General features: G+C 38.4%; 1 protein-coding gene across 1 annotated transcript in view; it reads right to left on the bottom strand.

The window, feature by feature from the left end:
- Window positions 1–22,059, bottom strand: part of WNK3 (WNK lysine deficient protein kinase 3) — a gene marked incomplete at its 3' end in the record, with an annotated part of 103,364 nt that overhangs the window by 56,181 nt on the left and 25,124 nt on the right. Inside the window, exons 3-7 of the mRNA XM_081115437.1 lie at window positions 10,308–10,480; window positions 8,848–9,068; window positions 7,988–8,145; window positions 5,911–5,999; window positions 383–602 (exon numbers count right to left, since the gene is read on the bottom strand). Of these exons, the coding sequence (XP_080971563.1) occupies window positions 383–602; window positions 5,911–5,999; window positions 7,988–8,145; window positions 8,848–9,068; window positions 10,308–10,480 (861 nt within the window). The remainder of the gene's footprint in view (window positions 1–382; window positions 603–5,910; window positions 6,000–7,987; window positions 8,146–8,847; window positions 9,069–10,307; window positions 10,481–22,059) is intronic.

Below are 22,059 nucleotides of genomic sequence, written 5' to 3'. Positions count from 1 at the left end.
AACCAGTGGGGTGTGTGCTCGCCACTCAGGTTTTCAAAACAAAACCGTACGTTACTTAGGTAAACTACAATGAAAAGCAAAGGAATGACACAAGAGTCAGAATAGATATTGCTGGTGGTGATGAGCGAGGGAAATACAACCTGGAGGGGCACACAGATGGCTTCTAAGATACCAATTGTGTTCTGTTTCTTAACAAAGGTAGTATATTATCAGTCTTTATAGTGTGTACAAATTTAATATACTCTGCTGTAGCAATACATTTCATAGTACAATATCAATTTAAACAAAGAAAAGGAGAAAATGAAAAAAGAAAGCAATGAGAAAGGAAATCAATGCTGATACTTCTAAAGGGCGGGGGGAAATAGCAGTAGCATTCACTTACCATTTCATAGGCTACTTCCTCAGGGGTATCTTTTTCTAAATTGAAACTGAATTCAATAGCTTCATTGTCTTTGTGCTTGCCTTTCAATTTTTTAGGGTCTTCAACCCAGAGTCGTAAAGCCAGAGATGAATTTGAACAATCATCTTCCTCTGCTAACTCCACCCTCAGTCCTGTATCCTCAGCAAAAAATGCGTGGTTTAGTAGGTTCTTGATAGACAACCTAATAAACAAAATACATAGTTCATTATCAATCCTTCCAATCATAAAAAACACATAGAAACTTTAAAATTAATTGTATCAAAGTAACAATCTATTTTAAAATTTCTATTAATTAAACTATTAATCTGCCTTGTCATAAAAACAAAATATTTTCTCTTATTATTACCAAGAATGCAAAAAAATTTCCAACTAACATGCATCTGTAGGGATCTTAATTAAAGATTATTACTAGCAACATATCTAGATACTGAAGTTTAACATACCTAAAAGTATGCCTTAAAGAAAGTTGGAGACGGAATCTCAGAGGGAGGGTGAATGGGAGGTAATCAAACAAGGACCTTGTATGCATTTATGCATGGCCCACGGACACAGACAACTGGGCAGTGATGGCCTGGGGCAGGTGAAGGGGGGAGGGTGAGAGGGGCAGGCTGGGGGCGTGAATGGGGTGGGAGGGGGGGCATATGTAATACTTTCGACAATAAAGAATTATTAAAAAGAGAGAGAGAGATTTGGAGAAGTGCTGCAGTTCATGTTACGTGAATTGAGTAGTTTCCCTAAACCACTGGCTTAGGTTATTAAAACACATTGCACACAGATCACACGAATTCTCGTGTTTTCATATTACACAGTATTTTACTTTAAAAAGATCATAGCTTGTAAGAACATGTAATAAATAACTTCAAAATGCAATGGGTATTTAATTTTAAGGCGTGCCTTTAACATTTATGTAAAACGTTTTTTGTACTCATTCAATAGAAACTTATCTGGCCACTGGTAAAGCTAGCAATAAAACTACTGCTCCGCAATGTGTTAAGACTCAAGCAACATATTGCCTGCCAAGGAAATGAAAAACTCTTCCAGATATGTAAACTCTAAATTAAATTAGAAGTTCAAATTCTTTGCAAATGTTATAAATAGAACTTGTAGCCCTGGCCAGTGTGGCACCAAAAGATCGCTGGTTCGATTCCTGGTGAGGGCACATCCGGGGTTGCGGGCTTGATCCCCAGTAGGAGTCATGCAGGAGGCAAAAAATCAATGATTCTCTCTCATCATTGATGTTTCTCTCTCTCTAAGATCAATAAAAACATTTAAAAAACTAGAACTCGTAGACTTCATTAGCCATAATCTAGTCAGTGTATGTCACTCTTTAGAGCATACCATAGGTGAAGCTAATTTACAATTTAGTTCAGTAAAGTCCCATGGTTTTCTTGAAGTATTTATGTCTAGTGTTTTAGGCCAAAGTATACATACAATGGATAAAAGACTAGCCTAGTATCAGGGATTAACCATCTTTGAAGAAAAAAAAAAAGTACAGGGGTTCTAAAGATTCTTTTACAAGCTGGGAAATTAATTTCCTTTCCTTTGACCAACTTCCAAAATAGAGATATAATATCTAATCTATCTGTATTACAGGCCAGGGAGCACTAAAATTGATGTATTCCATAATGTCTATGTAGAAAGCCCCTCCTGTGCTATTTAAAACAGACAAAGCATATTGACAAAGCGTTATCCTGTAAGTTAAGGATTTAAACCCTCTACATATTTAGTGATCGAAAGACAAATAACCCTTAATCAATAAAGAAAAAAAAGAAACAGAAGAAAAAAAGACAAATATTTAACTAAGGCAGTGATATACAAAGAATAATCTTGCTCAGACTAATTAGTTTTAAGGTTAAGGTGAGATGTGTTTAAGAAAGCACAACCAAGTTAAACCCTCTACCTTCAATGAAAATTTTGCCTATTTGACTAAAGAATAATTATAGCAATCGCAAAAGATACCATTCATTAAATACATATCATTCTGTTAGGGATTTTATAGACATTCATTATCTTTTTAATCATCAAAACAATGCCTGTTTTGAGTAACAGTTAAATCAATATCGCACTGATTAAGTGAGTCCAGATTTGAATTTTAGGCTCACACTGAAACCTGTGCTCTTTCCAATAAATATGCCATGAATCCTTTTGAATATTCCAGTGTTCTTAATAAATTGTAATTAAAATGCTGTACAAACAATAATCAGAATCCAAACTAAAATGGCTACTTCAACATAGTATTTTTAGCCTTGCTTAAAAAGAGCAGGCCTAAACTCCTACAGCTCAAAAAGAACAAAAATAGACAACTCAATTTAAAAAAGGGCAAAGGACTTAAATAGACAATTTTCCAAAGATATGCAAATGGCCAATAAGCACATGAAAACATACTCAACATCATCAGTCATTAGGAAAATGCAAATCAAAACCACAATGAAATACCACTTCACACCCACTAGGATGGCTATTACCAAAAATCATACAAACAAACAGAAAATAACAAGGGTTGGTGAGGATGTTGAGAAATTACAACCTTCCTACATTGCTGTAGGGAATGCAAAATGGTGTAGCTGCTGCGGAAAACAGTTGGATGGTTCTTAAAAAAAATTAAATGTAGCCCTAGCTAGTTTGGCTCAGTGGATAGAGCATCGGCCTGTGGACTAAAGGGTCCCAGGTTCGATTCCAGCCAAGGGCACATGGCTGGGTTGCAGGCTCGATCTCCCCCAAGTAGGGAGAGAAAGGAGGTAGCTGATCAATGATTCTCTCTCATCATTGATGTTTCTATCTCTCTATCCCTCTCCCTTCCTCTCTGAAATCAATAAAAATATTTTTATAAAATTAAATGTAGTATTACCATATCATCCAGTAATTCCACTCCTAGGTTTATACCGAAAAGAATTGAAAACAGAGATTCAAGCAAATATTTGTACCCCAATTTTCATGAAGTATTCATAACAGACAAAATGTAGAAATAACCAGTGTCCATTAGCAGAAACATGAATAAACAAAATGTGGCATATGTATGTGTGTGTGTGTATGTATATATGTGTGTTATATTATTCAGCCTTAAAAAGGAACGAAATTCTGATACATGCTACAACTTGAAAACTATGCTAACTGAAATAAGCCAGACACAAAAGGAGAAATGTTGTATGATTTCATTTATAGGAGGTAACTAGAATAAGCAAATTCATAGAGCTAGAGAGTAGAAGAGAGATTACAAAGGGTTGAGGGAAAAAGGGAATGAGGAGTTGTTTAATGGGTACAGAGTTTCTGTTGGGATGCTGAAAAAGTTCTGGAAAAAGATAGTGGTGACAGTTGTACAACAATGTGAATGTACTTAATGCTACTAGATTATAACGCACAAAAAGGACTAAAATGGTAAATCTTATGTTATATAAATTTTACCATAATGAAAACAAATACATACCTAGATATGGCCTGTTGGTACAAACACAAAGAATATTCTGTAATAAAGCTATAATTACACAGGCCTTACCTTAGTGGCTTTATGTATTCTCAGATAAGCAACATTAGATAGAAAAATAATAAAAGTGTAGGTAACAGTCAATCAAATGCTGGTGGAAATACTTTCTATAAAGGACCTTTTTTAAAAACATATTTTTATTGATTTCAGAGAGGAAGGGAGAGAGGAAGAAACATCAATGATGAGAGAAAATCATTGATCAGCTGCCTCCTGCATGCCCCCCCCTACCACCCCACTGGGGATTGAGCCCACAACCTGGGCATGTGCCCTGACTGGGAATTGAACCATGATCTCCTGGTTCATAGGTTGATGTTCAACCACTGAGCCACACCAGCCAGGGCAGGACCTGTCAACTTTATTAACCTAAATCAATAAGGAGGTAAAAATCAAATGACTAATCCTTCAATTTAAGTCAGCAACTGTCCAAAGCTCAAATGAAAGGGAAATATAAGCTAAAACTAAAAGGAGTTGTCCACAAGAAAAACAGAAATTGTGATACAAATAATCTAGAATACCAATTCTTGAATAAAAACAGCCCTATCAACTTTACCATCTATATATATAAAAGGCTAATAGGCTAAGTGTCCCTCCAACCATCCAACCAGTTGCTATGATGTGCACTGACCACCAGGGGGCAGACGCTCAACACAGGAGCTGTCATGATGCGCACTGGCCATTTACAAAGAAATGGCACTGAGGACCTGGCACCCACAAAGCAACACTCAGCTTCCCCCAAGTGGGACAGAAGCCCCACCACCACCCCAGAGCAACAGCCCACCAAATCGCAGCAAAACACTGCCAAGACCCCATGGTGCAAAATGTGGCCCCCAGCCCAGCTCAGACCGGAAACGGCTGCTGTGGGGGCCAGGTAATGACATCACGTAGCAACGCCCAGCTTCCTCTCCCTAGCGACTAGCCTCCTTGAAGTTTCTTCAGCCCAGGAAGATGACTTGCTTTATAGCCAGGTGCAAACATTTTACACTTTAACCAAATGTCTGTGAAGCGTTTTCCTCTGCCTCATTTCATTTGATCCTCACAGAAGTCCTGGAGTAGGTAGGTAGGAGACTTGGTGGAATCCTATTTTCTTTTCATTAGCTGGAAAATGGAGATTTAGAAAGTTTAGAAACTTGACCCGACTGAGAATAAGTAAGAAATGGTGGACCTTGAAAAATAACTTCAGGTTTACTCACTGCACAGAATATAGTCAAAAAACACTGCTGCAGTTAAATATTTTACACTTTGCTCTCCCTGCATGATCTACAATAATAATTTGCTGTGTTGCTGACAATTACCTGAAAGAGAAGTTGGGGTGCTTCAGTGGGCTGGAAAAAGTTTAGCTAAATCAGAAAGCAGGTCTAATTAAGCAAGTTTAATATATATATTTATATATGGCTAAGTTGACTCGCGCATGCGCGATACATATAAAGCTCTCGCTGGTGCCAATCACACACGTGTGTTTTGATCTGTCATTGTCCATTGTGAATTTGGTTGACACTTTTATTATAGGGAAAGGCAAATAGTGATATTAAAATATTTCTTCTAATTAGTTTCCTTTCAATGTGCACGAAATCCATGCACCGGGCCTCTAGTCATAATATAAGGACATAGGGTTAAATTTTAAAAACCTGGTGAGTTGATGGTTACATTTTTAAAAAACTATCATTAAAAAACCATTTAAGTACTTACATGAAGGTGACCCACAGAAGCTCTCTACTTAATCAACTGTCAGAAGTAAGTTAATGGGGGAGGGGGAACCCACTGACTTAAATTGATGCCTCAAGGTGATGAAAGCGTGTCACAACACACACACACAAATCAAATGTTGCTTCAAGGAAAATTTAGCAGATGATACCCAAGTCTAAAATGGCAAACAAGATGTACTGATAAACTTTACTAAAGACAGTATGGTTTGGGTTTGGCTTCCATGCAAAGGTCAGAAAATGACCAGGTGCAAGGTAAGAGAAAAATGCATCCATCAGTTATGTCATTTTACTACATCAGCACCCACCTTTCAGATTTGTTTTGACGAATACAACCTTCGATGATTTCTTTCACTTCAGGATCAGTGACTTTATTGAAACTGGCTGGTTTTATGCCCTGGGAGGAGAAAATGGTTTCTAGTTACAAATGAAGCAACTGAAAGCCCAAATCAACATGACTTTTATTACAATAATGTTTTTTACCCTAAACTATATTCAAGTTTTAAACGAGATAAATATATACATACAGTATGTCTTTAACAACTTTTTGACAGGGATTTTGTCCTCGTTCTACAGATAACAGTGAAGGTTGTAAATAATCTAAATCAACAATAATAGAGCCAAAATTGCATATTATGTATTATATATGTGCCAATATTATGTAGAAATTAAAAATGTTCTCAAAGTAATTATTAACATGGGAAATTCTCATACTGTAACATTAAGTAAAGAAAAAAACAAGACCCCAAAATGTACAAACAGTACTACCCCAATTAGCAAAATATAATAAACAAATATATTTTGAAATCAGAAAAAAATTCAATGTTATTAAAGAACACTTATGAAAATTCCTAAGAAGGACTGCTTTATTGCAAATATTCAAAATCAATATTATTTCAAAGTCTTCTAGAATGGCTAGGTGAAATAAACAATTAAATTGATGATTTGTTGGAGAAACTAGGTCATTTTTCCTATAGAACAGTGGTTCTCAACCTGTGGGTCGCAACCCCTTTGGGGGTCGAACAACCCTTTCACAGGGGTCGCCTAAGACCATCAAAAACCACATATATGATTACATATTGTTTTTGTAATTAATCACTATGCTTTAATTATGTTCAATTTGTAACAATGAAAATACATCCTGCATATCAGATATTTATATTATGATTCATAACAGTAGCAAAATTATAGTTATGAAGTAGCAACGAAAATAATTTTATGGTTGGGGGTCACAACAACATGAGGAACTGTATTAGAAAGGTTGAGAACCACTGCTATAGAATATCCCATATTCTGACATTGGCCTATTTCCTTTTTTTAAATGACTTTTTCAGAGAGAGGAAAGGCGTGAGAAACATTGATGTGAGAGAGAAACATCAATCAGTTGCCTCCTACACACCCCCCAACTGGGGATTGATCTAGCAACTTGGGTATGTGCCCTGACTGGGAATGGAACCTGCCACCTTTTGGTGTATGGGATGATGCTCAAACCAACTGAGCTACCAGCAGGGCTGGCCTTATTTCTTATTGTCTATCTAACACAAGCCTCTGAAGTCAGACTTAGGGTCAAAATCCATTAGTAGTAGCAATGTGAATGTGGATAAGTCACAATCTCTGATACTCAGTCTTATCATTTATAAACTGAAGATAGCACCATCTTGTAGAGATATAAAGATGAAGGCATGTGGCATACAGCATACATTTAAAAACAGCACCTATTAGCATTAGTTACTGGAAACAGTCTAACGATCGCCTTCCTGGCCTGAGTCACCTAATTGGATATGATGTAGACCTCTTTTGAACAATCCTAACACTTTGCTTCTACCTCCCTTATGTCCCTTACAATAAATACTCCCATGCACTTATTTGTATAATTATTTGTGAATTTATATCACTCTCCTGCTAAAAATGTAAGTTCTTTGTGGGTAACAGACACTTCTGATACATCTTTGCATTCCTTGCAATTTCTAAAAAATTATTCATAGTAAGAATCAAATACTGTATCTGTTGAACTATATTTTGAATGCCCTTTCTTAATCAGGCTTTTAGCACTAAAAGAGACCCTCAAAACTATTTAGCCAATCTTTATTATTCAGGTTTGGAAAATAAGAACCATCTAATAAGTATCTAAAAATTCTTTACAAACAAATAGATATTGATGATATGTCTATGTTTTCCCAAGGATACTAATACAGAGCATTTTATATGACCCCAATAGGATATAGGTATACAACATATATCTAAAACTTGTTTCGTTACAATTATATTTAATTTAGCACTGCTATACAGAACTAAACCAAAATTAGGTTTTACTCCGTTTACTTAAACCAACTTCAACATGAAATATGGCAGTTTGTGAAGTAAAAAGAATAAAGTTATACCTACACTAGTTACTTTACGGTATATTTGAGCTGCATTTTGGCACTCAGAATAAGGGTACTCCGAAGTAGCCATTTCCAGCATACACATTCCAAAAGCATAGACATCTACAGATTCATCATAGTGCTCTTCATACATCTCTGGGGCCATAAACTCAGGAGTCCCTACAAGGTAATACCACAACCACACTTTTATTAAAAAGAAAAATGTATTCACAAAATTTACTTTCCCTTTTCCATAAGAATTACTTGAGTTAATTTGTGCTTCCTAAAAGAAATTTATAAATATAAAATTTGTTGAATACTTGCTATATCTATATAAAGCACTTAAAGAATTTCATTAACTTTCTGTTCTGATAAAGTACAATCTGTAATGCTCAAGATTAGGTCATGATCACTAAAATTTGTTTTTATTTCTATCCTTTTTAGTTATTGAAATTTTTCATAATTAAATTAGTAAATCAGCTTTCTTAAGTCCTTAGAAACTTTCAATAATTTAAAATATACCCCACAAAAGAAATACACTAGGATATCTCAAAAATAAGGCAAGATATATTTCAAAGCAAATTCACATACTAGGCCAGAGGTCAGCAAACTTCTCCATTAAGACACAAATGGTAAATATTTCAGGCTCTGCCATCATATGGTCTCTGTCACAACTACTTAATGCTGCCATTGTAGTACAAAAGCAGCCACGGACAATACACGAACAAGTGGGTATAGCTGTGCTCCAATAAAGCTTTATTTATAAAAATAGGCAGCAGGGCCAAATTTGGCCCATGGGCTGTAGTTTGCTGCTCCCTGTTCTAGACAAATACAATCAACAACTCTCTTTACCCAACCAATCAACTATAAAATGTTAATCACCAATGACACTCTTAGCAAATGATGTGCGCATTAAGGTAGCGAGGCCTAGATCACCAATCTTCACAGATCCAGTAGGTCCCGTGATGAAAATATTGTCACACTTGAGATCCCGGTGAATAATAGGAGGAGTCCTAGTGTGCAAGAACTGCAACCCCTTTAAAATCTGCCTGCACCAGCTCCTTAGGACCTTTGGTTTCATGACTTTAAATCGTTTTAAGTACCTATATAAAGAAACAAAAGACCACATGTTAATAAACATACCTAACTTACTATATGAGCAGTATTAGGGTAAATCAAGTAAGCTAGCAGATATTGTATATGCCATACTACTATTACCATCACTAAGTTGTTGGGGTTTTTTATTTGTTTCTTTTAAATATGTATTTTTTTATTTCAGAGAGGAAAGGATAGGAAGAGAGATAGAATCATCAATGATGAGAGAGAATCATTGATTGGCTGCCTCCTGCATGGGGATTGAGCCCGCAACCCGTGCATGTGCCCTGCCTGGGAATCAAACTGTGATCTCCTGCATTCATAGGTCAATGCTCAACCACTGAGCCATGCTGGCTGGGCATTAAGTTGTTTTTTATTGTCTGTTATGGAAAGAAAATGTTATGAAGAAAATTCTAAATCTAAGGCCTCATTCTTAGAAAAGACATCCTACCAAGTTTAGTATTTTGAATTGAAAACAAGAATCATTCCAATTAGAGTGGCCTTTTGTGAAATGGCAGCACAATTTTAAAAAGAAAGTCCATCTCACCCTAGCTGGTTTGGCTAAGTGGATAAAGTTTTGGCCTGCGGACTGAACGGTCCCAGGTTCGATTCCAGTCAAGGGCACATGCCAGGGTTGTGGGCTCGATCCCCAGTAGGGGGTGTGCAGGAGGCAGCCGATCAATGATTCTCATCATTGATGTTTCTCTCTCCCTCTCCCTTCCTCTCTAAAATCAATAAAAATATATATTTTTTAAAAAGTCCGCCTCTACTTCTTAATAACTGCTTATATAGATCACTAGAGGCTTTAACTATGTAAAATTTTAGTGTAAGGATGCTAGGAAACAGAAAGTGTGCCCCACATTTAATAGCTACAAATAAGTGATTAAACCATCAAATGAAAAACTGGTCAGAAACAAAGCAATGGACTATAATCACATAGTATATAGCTCACTAGCTATGTGAACCTGACCACACCCCTAACTTTTCAGTATCTTTTATACAACATTATATTATCTCTATGATTTCTAATTCTAAACTCCTATGCTATCCCACAAATAATAATTTCACAACACTATTTTCTAACAACATTCATTAACATCATAATTTTTAACCTACTCTGAAACATAGTCTCTAGATTCAGATTCTACAAATTCTTTAATCGATTACTGTTATTTTACAAGCAACTTTTATGACACTGAAAATTATTTCCAAAAAGAACTCCATTAACACTATCAGGGTCAACTTACGTCTTTAATGTTCCTGATGTCATAAGTTCAGTCACCAATACAATGCATTTCTTTCCTTTCAATGTAGACTCCCAGGAATCATAAAATCGAACTATATTGGGATGTTGGAGACCCTTTAACATCTCTGCTTCTTCCTTAAATCTTTGCTGCTCAGCTTTGGTTAATTTCCGATCCTGAATGAAGAATCAAATTCCAAATTAAAGCTTAGAAATTCTCATGCACATTTCTAATACCAGTCAAATGAGTGCTTCACTTTATTGTATTTATTTATATATGTATTTATTTTTGCCTGACAATTCTTTTCTATATAATCACTGACAGATATCCCTTGTTAGTGATTTTGACTCCTCCCATACAACAATGCAGCATTTGCTACATTTCATAACTGTTATAAACCCACCTGCATAATAAACCAACGCCCTGAAAAACATATCTTGGAAGTTAACTTTTTATGGTAATCATTTTGTAATACATACATACTAGAGGCCCAGTGCACAAAAAATTGTGCACTGGGGGGGGGGGTCCCTCAGCCCAGCCTATGCCCACTTGCAGTCTGGGACCCCTCAGAGGATGTCCACCTGCTGGCTTAGGCCCGCTTCCTGGGGGGATCGGGCCCAAGCTGGCAATCAGACATCCCTCTGGCAGCCTGGCAGCCCTCGGGGGATGTCCACTTGCCAGCGGGGAGCAGACCCAAGCTGCAGTCGGACATCCTTAGTGCTGCTGAGGAGGCGGGAGAGGCTCCCACCACCACTGTGCTGGCAGCCATCAGCCTGACTTGTGGCTGAGCAGAGCTCCCCCTGTGGGAGTGCACTGACCACCAGGGGACAGCTCCTGCATTGAGCATCTGCCCCCTGGTGGTCAGTGCGTGTCATAGTGGCCAGTCATTCCCAGTCGTTCTGCATATTACCTTTTTATTATATAGGATAGAGTCCTGGTGCACAGGTGGGGGCTGGCTGGTTTGCCCTGAAGGGTGTCCCGGATCAGGGTGGGGGTCCTTCTGTAGTGCCTGGCCAGCCTGGTCAAGCCCCCCCCCCCCCGTGGGGGCCCTCACCCCATGGAGGTTTGACCAGCCTGGGTGGGGGGCTGATGGCTGGCCACACCTCCTTCAGGGTGGAGGTCCCCACTGTGGTGCCTGGCCAGCCTGGGTGAGGGGCTGATGGGTGTTTGCAGCTGGTCACACCCCCCTTCAGGGTGGAAGGTCCCCACTGGGGTGTCTGGCCAGTCTAGGTGAGGGGCTGAGGGTCGTTTTCAGGCTGGCCAAGCCCCCCGGCGACAGAAGCTCCCAGCCTCTCCTTTTTTCTTTTTCTTTTTTATTCTGGGATTTATTTACCTTCTATAATTGAAACTTTGTAGCCTTGAGTGGAGCTTAGAGCCGGCCAGTGCGGGCAGGAAGCTTGGCTTCCTCCATCGCCAGGGGCAATCCAAGCCTCCTGCTTGCTCCAGCTCTGTGGCCACGGCCGGCTGAAAGCAGGTATTTTATTTATCTTCTATAATTGAAACTTTGTTGCCTTGAGTGGAACTTAGAGCCGCCGTGGCAGGCGGGAAGCTTGGCTTCCTCCATCACTGGGGCAACCAAGCCTCCTGCTTGCTCCAGCTCTGAGGCTGCAGGCTGCCATCTTGGTTGGGTTAATTTGCATATAGTCACTCTGATTGGCTGGTGGGCATGGCTTAAGGCGTAGCAAAGGTATGGTCAATTTGCATGTTTGTCTTTTATTAGTGTAGATATCAAATCGTTGTACACTTTTAACTTATACATTGTTATGTCACATCTCAATAAAACTAGAAAAATAAATAAAACTATTGTTGCTGCAAAAGAAATAAGGAAATCCTGCCATTTGTAACAATAGGGATAGATCTTGAAGGCATGCTAAGTGAGATAAGTAAGACAGACATAGACAAATACTATATGAGTTCCTTAAATATTTTTTAAAATATATTTTATTGATTTTTTACAGAGAGGAAGGGAGAGGGCTAGTTAGAAACATCAATGAGAGAGAAACATCAATCAGCTGCTTCCTGCACACTCCCTACTGGGTATGTGCCCGCAACCAAGGTACATGCCCTTGACCGGAATTGAACCTGCGACCCTTGAGTCCGCAGGCCGACACTCTATCCACTGAGCCAAACCAGTTAGGGCTTCCTTAAATATTCTTAAAATAAAGTTGTAAGAGACTAAATCTTAACTGTTGTCAACATAATCTATAATAATAAAAGTGTAATATGATAATTAGACCAGACATCCTTCTGGATGACCTGGATGAAGCCGGGGATGCAAGGTGCCTGCCGGTGGCTGAAGGGAAGCCTGGGTCCCGGGTACCAGAGGGAAGCCGGTGCCAGCAGCCGGGGGAAGGAAGGCCTACTCTTGCACAAATTTCGTGCATTAGGCCTTTAGTAAAATGATAATTATGTGACATGATGGAGGTACTAGCTAATGCTATTACTACATAATGGTATGTAGTAATCATACTACAATAGATAAATGTATCATGTCAATACACTGTACACTTTAAGCTTATTACATATCAATATTATATTTCAATTGTATTTCTGTAAAAAGGGCTTAAAAAGAGTTAAGGAACTCAAAGAACAAAAGTAAGAAATGCTAAACTTAGAAGATATCTAAAAACAAGTGTTTATGATTTTCTGTCTAACCTAAGATGACGAATAAGTCCTAAATGTCCCTATAATTAGCTAGAAGTCTTTCCATTGTGATAGGTCAGCAGATCTGCTCTGAAGAATAATGAATTAATTCTGATGCCCTCTGATGAAATTAGCAAGCACAAGTCATGTGCCAAGATAAGCTACATACTTCACTTTATCCTTTGATCCTATGGATTAAAAGTAGTCAGCATTCAGAGTAAACTACTTTACAAAGTTATAACTGCTGTCTCAGACATATTGCTAAAGGTAAAATTCCACTAAAAAGGTATGGCCAAACCCTGGCCAGTGTAGCTCAGTTGGTTGGGCATCCTCCCATGCAAGGAGAGGTTGCCAGTTCGATTTCCAGTCATGGCATGTGCCCGGGTTATGGGCTTGATCCTAGGTAGGGGGTGTTCATTTTCTGCTCTCACATCGATGTTTCTCTCTCTGTGTCTCCCTTCCTCTCTCTAAAAATCAATTTAAAAATATTTTTTTAAAAAGGTATGGCCAAGGTCTTCAAAGGTCCATTCTAATTCAGAGTCAAAAGTAAACCTGTCAAATTCGCACCCAAATCCAGAGGAGAGCTTTCAGCTACTATAATTATTCTCCTTTACACACACACACACACACACACACACACACACACACACACTATTGTATTAATCAGTAACTTTCACACCTTGCCAATTAGAGTTCTTACACAAGAAAGGAATGATGACCCACAAATGGCAAACTAGAGATCACTGATAGGTAATGGAGTTGACATAGTCAGAAGCCAGGAAAATTACAGTCTACAAAAATGATCCTTTAATCTTACTGTCTCTAGGTAAGGTCACCCCCCCAAAAGCATCAAATAACAATGTTTTAGTGTTATAGATATTAACTTATATGGCTGATAAATATAATAAGAGGTCAAATACAAATTCACTGAATAGATTTCAACTACTCCAACACTACTTTAAAAAGAATTACTGTCCTTCTATGAATGTTAACTAAACACTTAATCTATCATAATATATGGCATGCTTAAAATGTACACAAAACCTTTCCTGAGGCAAGGCACAATACCAACATGAGTAACCTGCATATGTATTTACTCAAGATAAGAAGCATTTCATTTCCAAAAGGTAAACGCTGGCCTTATCAGCTATGTCTCTTAATGCAAACACCAACAATGAAGTACAGAACCAGGTCAGAGGGTACATGGATCTGTTTCTGCAAACGCGAGGAGGAAATCAACATATTCTAAAAACTATACTATAAAAGAACTTGTTCAAATAAGGATGAACACTATGAAGGCTTCAAAACACTGCTCACTTGCCCTGACCAGTTTGGCTCAGTGGATAGAGCGTTGGCCTGCGGACTGAAGGGTCCCAGGTTCGATTCCGGTCAAGGGCATGTACCTTGGTTGCGGGCACATCCCCAGTAGGGAGTGTGCAAGAAGCAACTGAATCGATGTTTCTCTCTCATTGATATTTCTAACTCTCTATCCCTCTCCTTCTCTCTTCCTCTCTGTAAAAAAAATCAATAAAATATATTAAAAACAAAAACATAAAAACACTGCTCACTTTACGAAGTAGTCTATCAATGACTAGCCCGGAACATTGCTCAGTATTTTATCACTATCATTTAATGAACACTCAGATATGTATCACATGCTTTATAAGCATTATCTCTAACCTTCCAAGATTTTGTTTCTCAAGCTGAGTAGTAAGTACACAAGCTCCATTGTGTTATTCTTTATTATTTTTGTGTATCAGAAATATTAGTTATTTTTAAGTGAAAAACTAAGGCTTCAAAATGTTAGGTACCTTAGCTTGCCCAGGGTACCTAACAGGAACAGGCAACATTGGAACCAGGTCTGCCGTATTCTGAAACCCAAGCACTTTCCAGGTCATCACTCTGCCTCTCAGAAACAATATTCACAGCAAGGACTGCAGATACCTCACTCCCAAGCCACTTTCCATGGAGAGACGGAGTAGTACCCCAAAACTACAGCAAAATGAAATAAACACACACAAAGGCAATGGCAATTTGTAAATGGTAACGCCAAAGAATTAATCAAGAAATCAGCATATAATAGAGTCTGGCTATATATGAGAAAAGGAAAGTATCTTAATAACTTAAGATATATTAAAATTCCTCAACCACAAATTCCCCAATTTGGGGGGTTTTCAGAAATTCAACAGTCATATTTAGGAAGAGACCACATAAAACTAAGAGGTAATTCCAATTAATAAATGTAAAAGGAGCCGAAGCCGGTTTGGCTCAGTGGATAGAGCATCGGCTTGCGGACTGAAAGGTCCCAGGTTCGATTCCAGTCAAGGGCATGTACCTGGGTTGTGGGCACATCCCCAGTGGGAGATGTGCAGGAGGCAGCTGATCGGTTTCTCTCTCATCGATGTTTCTGACTCTCTGTCTCTCTCCCTTCCTCTCTGTAAAAAATCAATAAAATATATTTTTAAAAAAATGTAAAAGGAATATAGAAAATAGAAAATCAGCATTATAACACCACAGTAATACTCACTAGAGGGAAAATACACCAATGAGTGCCAAAACAATGCAGGAAATTTTGAGGAGAAACAGATCTCTGCATAGTCTCAAAGTATCTACCCCCAACATATTAATATAAAAATATGTATTTAATAGTATAGAAAACCTATCATATGCTACCCTACCCAAGTGATCAAGGTTATCATCACCAGTAATCCAAGTCGACATCATATACCCCTTACTATAATGCAGAGAATGGCATTACCACTCTTGTGGTATCCATGCCAAAATTCATAGCCTGTATCTATGTAATCATGAGAAACCATAAGACAAACCCAAATTAAGGGACATTCTACAAAATAACTGAACAATACCCTTCAAAAGCTCAAGATCATGAAACACAAGGAAAGACTAAAGAACTACTACATCTTGGAAGAGACAAGGAGACATAACTAAATGCAATGTGGGTCCAGCTGGCATGGTTATGAACCAGGAGGTTCTATTCTCAGTCAGGGCACATGCCCAGGTTGCGGCCTCGATTCCTAGCATGGGGTGTGCAGGAGGCAGCCAACCAATGATTCTCTCTCATCATTTATGTTTCCATCTCTCTCTCCCTTTTCCTTCCTCTTCAAAATCAGTAAAAATATATTTAAAAATAAAAGCAATGTGGGATCCTGGATTGAATCACAGCATTGCAAAAGGTCATCAGTGGAAAAACTGGTGAAATCCAAGTAAGTCCTAACTTTAGTTAATAGTATTGTACTAACAATAATTTCTTCAGTCTCTGGTTAAGATATTAACATAAGGGAAAACTGAGAAAACTGAATGAAGGGCATACTGGAACTTTCTAGACCAGTGATGGCGAACCTTTTGAGCTCGGCGTGTCAGCATTTTGAAAAACCCTAACTTAACGCTGGTGCCATGTCACATATAGAAATTTTTTTGATATTTGCAACCATAGTAAAACAAAGATTTATATTTTTGATATTTATTTTATATATTTAAATGCCATTTAACAAAGAAAAATCAACCAAAAAAATGAGTTCGCGTGTCACCTCTGACACGCATGTCATAGGTTCGCCATCACTGTTCTAGACTATCTTTGCAAGTCCTCTGTTAGTAGCAAGTTATCTCAGAATAAAAAGTTAAAAAGTGAAAAACAAGTAGTAATGGAGTGGTATCCTGTTGTCTGCTACTCCCAACCCTACCATTTCCATCAAACAAAGCTATATTTTAACAGCCCTTTCATCTGATTTTCACTAATTCCAATCTCCAAATCTTCTTCGTACCGATTACAAACTCCCTCTACTTATACTTTATAAAAATGGGGCCTGTGTCTGGTTTTCTCCATTATGCCTCTAGCACTTAGCACAGTCTTGGTACATTATAGACACTAAATATTTATTTGATGAATGAATGAACAAATGAATGAATGGCCGCGGTGTGTATTGTATTCATTTCCTATGGCTGTTGTAATAAATTACCACAAATTCGGATGCTTAAAACAACACAAATGTATTACCTTCCAGTTGTGTAGATCAGAAGTCTAAAATGAATCTCACTAAAGTCAAGTTGTTGGCAAGGCTGCATTCCTACTGGATGCCTTAGGGAAGAATGAATCTGCTTCCTTGCCTTTTCCAGCTTTTAGAGGTTGCCCACATTCCTCGGATCATTGCCTACTTCCAACAATTGCATCACTTCCATCATAAGATCTCCTTCTGACTATGGCCACCCTTCCTACTCTCTTATAAGGACCCTTGTTATTACACGGGACCAACCCAGATAATCCAGGAAAATCTCCCAAGATCTTTAATTTAACTGCCTCTGCAAATTCCTTTTTGCATTGTAAGGTAACATATTCAAAGGTTCCAGGGATTAGGACACAGACATCTTTCAGGTGCAATTATTCAGCTTAATACATGTATCAATTTGTTATCTATCAAGCAGATAGCTCAAAACTAACCCTTTGACATAACTGGGAAAATGAATATTTCACAGACCAAGTCTGTCTGTCTCCTGCTGCTCTCAACCTGTCATTTTATGAAAGCATCTGCCTTTGATTTTTACTTTTTAAAAATATATTTTTATTGATTTCACAGAGGAAGGGAGAGAGTGAGAGATAGAAACATCAATGATGAGAGAGAATCATTGATTGGACGGGTGCCTCTTGCACGCCCCGCACTGGGGATCAAGCCCACAACCCAGGCATGTGCCCTGACAGGGAATCTAACCCAAAAACTTTTGGTGTACAGGACTATGCTCCAACCAACTGAGCCACCCAGTCAGGGCTCCACAATTTTGATACAAGCTTTCAGTATAGAGATATGGACTTTTAAACTGTTATTTCCATTGCATTGCTTTGAATATATTCGCTACTATAATGAAAGTGTATGAGAAGGCTCACTCAACATGTCATCCTGCTAAAGTCGATTGTGTCTTTTATTTTACTATCTTTTTTCAGTGACATTTTGCTTGAGTTCAGAGACTACAGGTAGACTTTTTGATGTCTATTTGTTAGATGCTACTTAAAGGAGACCTGTTTAATTACCCTGAGAAGCACACAATCACACGTGACCCCAAAGTGAAGCACATTCAAATACATTTTAGGCATAAATAACAAAGATCTTCAGATAGCTATGTTCCTTCATTTGGAAAATAGCCCCATTAAATGAAAGCTCACTTCCATCAAGAAAACAAATGACAAATGTACTAGTGGAAATATTTTTCCAAGTTATAGCAAAGCAAAACCTGGTTACGTTTCCAGGTGTAAAAGCAGAGTGCTGCTGATTCTGAAGTGGTCAGTGGAAGAGGAAAGAAACTATTAAAAACATCTCTGATTGACTCCTCCTGAGAGTTATTAAACAGCCTTTTCAGTAACATCTGACCAGGTCGTTCAACATCATGAACTAAAATAAATAGTATTCTAAACAGGAAGAAGGTCTTAAAGCCCTCACTCACAGTAAATTACCAATTTACCAAGGAATTACCAAGTAATTTACCAAGTTCTTTACAAAGAACAATAGGTCAAAGTTTCTCCACTAATACATAAAAAGTCAAGAATGGAAACCCTAAAATATGACAAACTATTGAAGTGCAGATGTTTATGGCCTAATCCTAAATCAGACTTACATCAAAGGGTTTTTGTTTGTTTGCTTGTTTGTTCTTAACATTCTCAAAGTCAAGTATCAGCAGTAAAATCTCTCTCCAGGTCCTTTGCACTGCCATAAAGTCCACGTTGTCTAAACAAATGGGTGTGATTGGTGCTTTTAAGAATTTGTACCCAAGGCTCAAATGTCTACAATGGAGGGGAAATGCCATCAAGAGAAAAGGTACAAAAACTTTTTTTTGAGCTGTGCATTTCAAATTAAACATGTAAAAGATAAAAATTTTAAAAAAGAACAGAATTGCCTAATTTCAGGGGAGAAGAATTAGCAAGAGGTGGTGTGAATGCAATATAGTTTACAATTTAAATGATGTTAGTAAATAGAATATATATATATATATATATATCACGTTGTTAGTGGACATACCAATTTTTTATATTACATACACATATAAACAAAGATTGGAAAGAATCTAGAATAATTTAAACTGTTAACTGGGATGTTTTTCTATAAAATTGTGTAATTACATAATAAAGAACACTTTATTTTTAAAAAATATGAGAAATCGTCCATTACAAACTGCATAGTACACACAGGAAAGTAATTAAAAGGCGATGCCCTGCCCTGGCCAGTGTGAGGGCATCGATCTGTGAACTAAAAGGTTGTGGGTTCAATTCCCAGTCAGGGCACATACCTAGGTTGTGGGTTCAATCCCTGGTCTGGGCACGTCTGAAAGGCAACCAACACACATTGATGTTTCTCTGTTTCTCTGTTTCTCTGTTTCTCTCTCTCTCTCTCTCTCTCTCTCTCTGTCTCTGTCTCTCTCTCCTCCCCTTTCCCTCTCTCTAAAATCATTATGCATATCCTTCTGATATTCTAAATAAGTTAGTTTTTCTTAGTTCCAAATATGTAGAAAATGAAATGATACCCCAAAATTATATCAACTAAGTTCACTCATTCTGACATTCCTTTCATAACTGAAAATTGCAATTGTTCTCTGTATAAATTAAAATGTAGTTTATATCATTTATAACATTTGCTGCACATGAGAGAGTCCCAAATCTGGCTTTGTATCCAATTATCTAGGGAACATTTTATTTATTTTTTAAATCTTTATTGCACCTGGAGAACATTTTTTTAAATATATTTTATTGATTTTTTACAGAAAGGAAGGGAGAGGGATAGAGAGTTAGAAACATCGATGAGAGAGAAACATCGATCAGCTGCCTCCTGCACGCCCCCTACTGGGTATGTGCCCGCAACCAAGGTACATGCCCTTGACCGGAATCAAACCTGGGACCCTTCAGTCTGCAGGCCGACGCTCTATCCACTGAGCCAAACTGGTTAGGGCACCTGGGGAACATTTTAAAAATAAGTTCCTGGACCCTGGCCCTGTGGCTCAGTTGGTTGAGAATCATCCCATCACTTGAGAGGTCAAAGATTCAATTCCCAGTCAGGGCACATGCCTGGGTTGTGCGCTCACCCCCAGTAAGGGTGTATAGGATGCAGCTGATCCATGTTTCTCATCAATGTTTGTCTCTCTCTCCCTTCCTCTCTCTTTAAAAATCAATAAAAACATATTTTTAAAAAATAAGTTCCTAGGTCCCATCTCCTGGAGATTTTGATTTGGAAAGTCTGGAGTGAGTGCCAGGAGTCAGTATCCTATATAATAAAAGGCTAGTATGCAAATAGACTGAATGGCAAAACAACCGGTTGCTATGACACGCACTGACCACAAGGGGGCAGATGTTCAATGCAGGAGCTGCCCCCTGGTGGTCAGTACGTTCCCACAGGGGGAGCGCCACTCAGCCAGAAACCGGGATCATAGCTGGGGAACGCAGTGGCGATGGCAGGAGCCTCTCCTGCCTCTGTGGCAGCTCTAAGGACCCCTCGGGGGATGTCTGCCTGCCGGCTTAGGCCTGCTCCCTAAGCTGGCGGGTGGACATCCCCCGAGGGGTCCCAGACTGTGAGTGGGCGCAATCCGGGCTGAGGGACCACCCCCCCCCAAGTGCACGCATGTTGTGCACTGGGCCTCTAGTATATGTTAAAACATAAAACTCATGTTAAGTGTATTTGGGGATTTCCTCCTCTGATTCAGCTAGTTCTTGGAACTGGTCCCTTATTTTAGTGCTTTTCAAACTCTGCTGTTCATCATTTGCAGATGTTACTAAGCAGCAGATTCTGAATCATTGGTCTGGAATGAGGCCTGGGAACATGCAATTCCAACAAGCTTTGCTAGGAAGACCTTATAGCAGGGGTCCTGAAACTTTTTAAACAGGGGGCCAGTTCACTGTCCCTCAGACCATTGGAGAGCCGGACTATAGTTTAAAAAAAACTATGAACAAATTCCTATGCACACTGCACGTATCTTATTTTGAAGTAAAAAAACAAAACGGGAACAAATACAATATTTGTATTTGCATGTGGCCTGCGGGCCGTAGTTTGAGGACCCCTGCCTTATAGGATCTTTCAATCTTTCCCCAGGCGAATGAGAGGAGGCAGGTCCTACTGCTAGAATATTTTCTTCAACTTTTACCTAAACATCCTTTAGCATAGTTAGAGTGCACAATTTGCAAAATAACTTGACCTATCTTTACTATATAGCCTACCAAGGGAATGGAAATTACTTCCCCCACTTACAGAGTATCACTGCAAGATGAGTGTTACCAATGTCATGATGCAGAGGTGAAATTAAAATGTACAAAATATTCAATAGATATATAAGGATGACCACAACATAATTATAATGGTAAAACATTGGAGAAAAATCTAAATGTCCAATAATAGAGGACTAGTTAAATAACTTATAAGGGCATGTAGTAAAATAATGATGTAAATGTACAATTACTGGTAATGAAAAGATGTTAGTGGTAAGTTTTTAAAAAGGTTTTGTAAAAACTTATAGTTTGATTCCATTTTGTGGGGGAGAAAATACACAAAGTCATATATACATTTATGCAAAAGGATCCAGAAAGATATACTAAATTGTTTAAAGCGTCCTCAAAGCACTAGAATTTAAGGTGTTTTTTGGGGGGCGGGAGGGGAATGTCCTGACCAGACTCTGGGTGCATAGGAGGATGCTCAACCAATTGAGCAACACCGGCAAGGGCCTCAGGTGGTTTTCATGTTTGTTTCCTTGCATTATCTACTATTTCTACTGTGACACAGACCTTATAAAATTCTTAAAGGATTAAAAAGGGGATGAGAAGAAAATCAAGCAAACCCCATACCTGCATACACTTTTCAAGAACTACTATAATGGCTCTACTGCTAAGTTATTTGCATTCCAAAGAGTCATCAAGGGATTTCCCACATTCAAAACACTTTGTTGTTTGTTTTGTTTTTGTTAATCCTCACCCAGGATATTTTTTCCATTGCTGTTTTTACAGAGAGAGGAAAGGAGGGAGGAAGAGGGGGGGGGGGAAAGAGGGAGGTAAAGGGAGGGAGAGAGGAGAGAGAGAGAAATAGATATACATCTATGTGATAGACATATCTACTGTCCCAGCCACCTCAAC

Source organism: Myotis nattereri (assembly GCF_964212035.1).
Source record: "Myotis nattereri genome assembly, chromosome: X".
Taxonomy (NCBI): Eukaryota; Metazoa; Chordata; class Mammalia; order Chiroptera; family Vespertilionidae; genus Myotis; species Myotis nattereri.
This window is presented reverse-complemented; position numbering and strand designations above follow the sequence as displayed.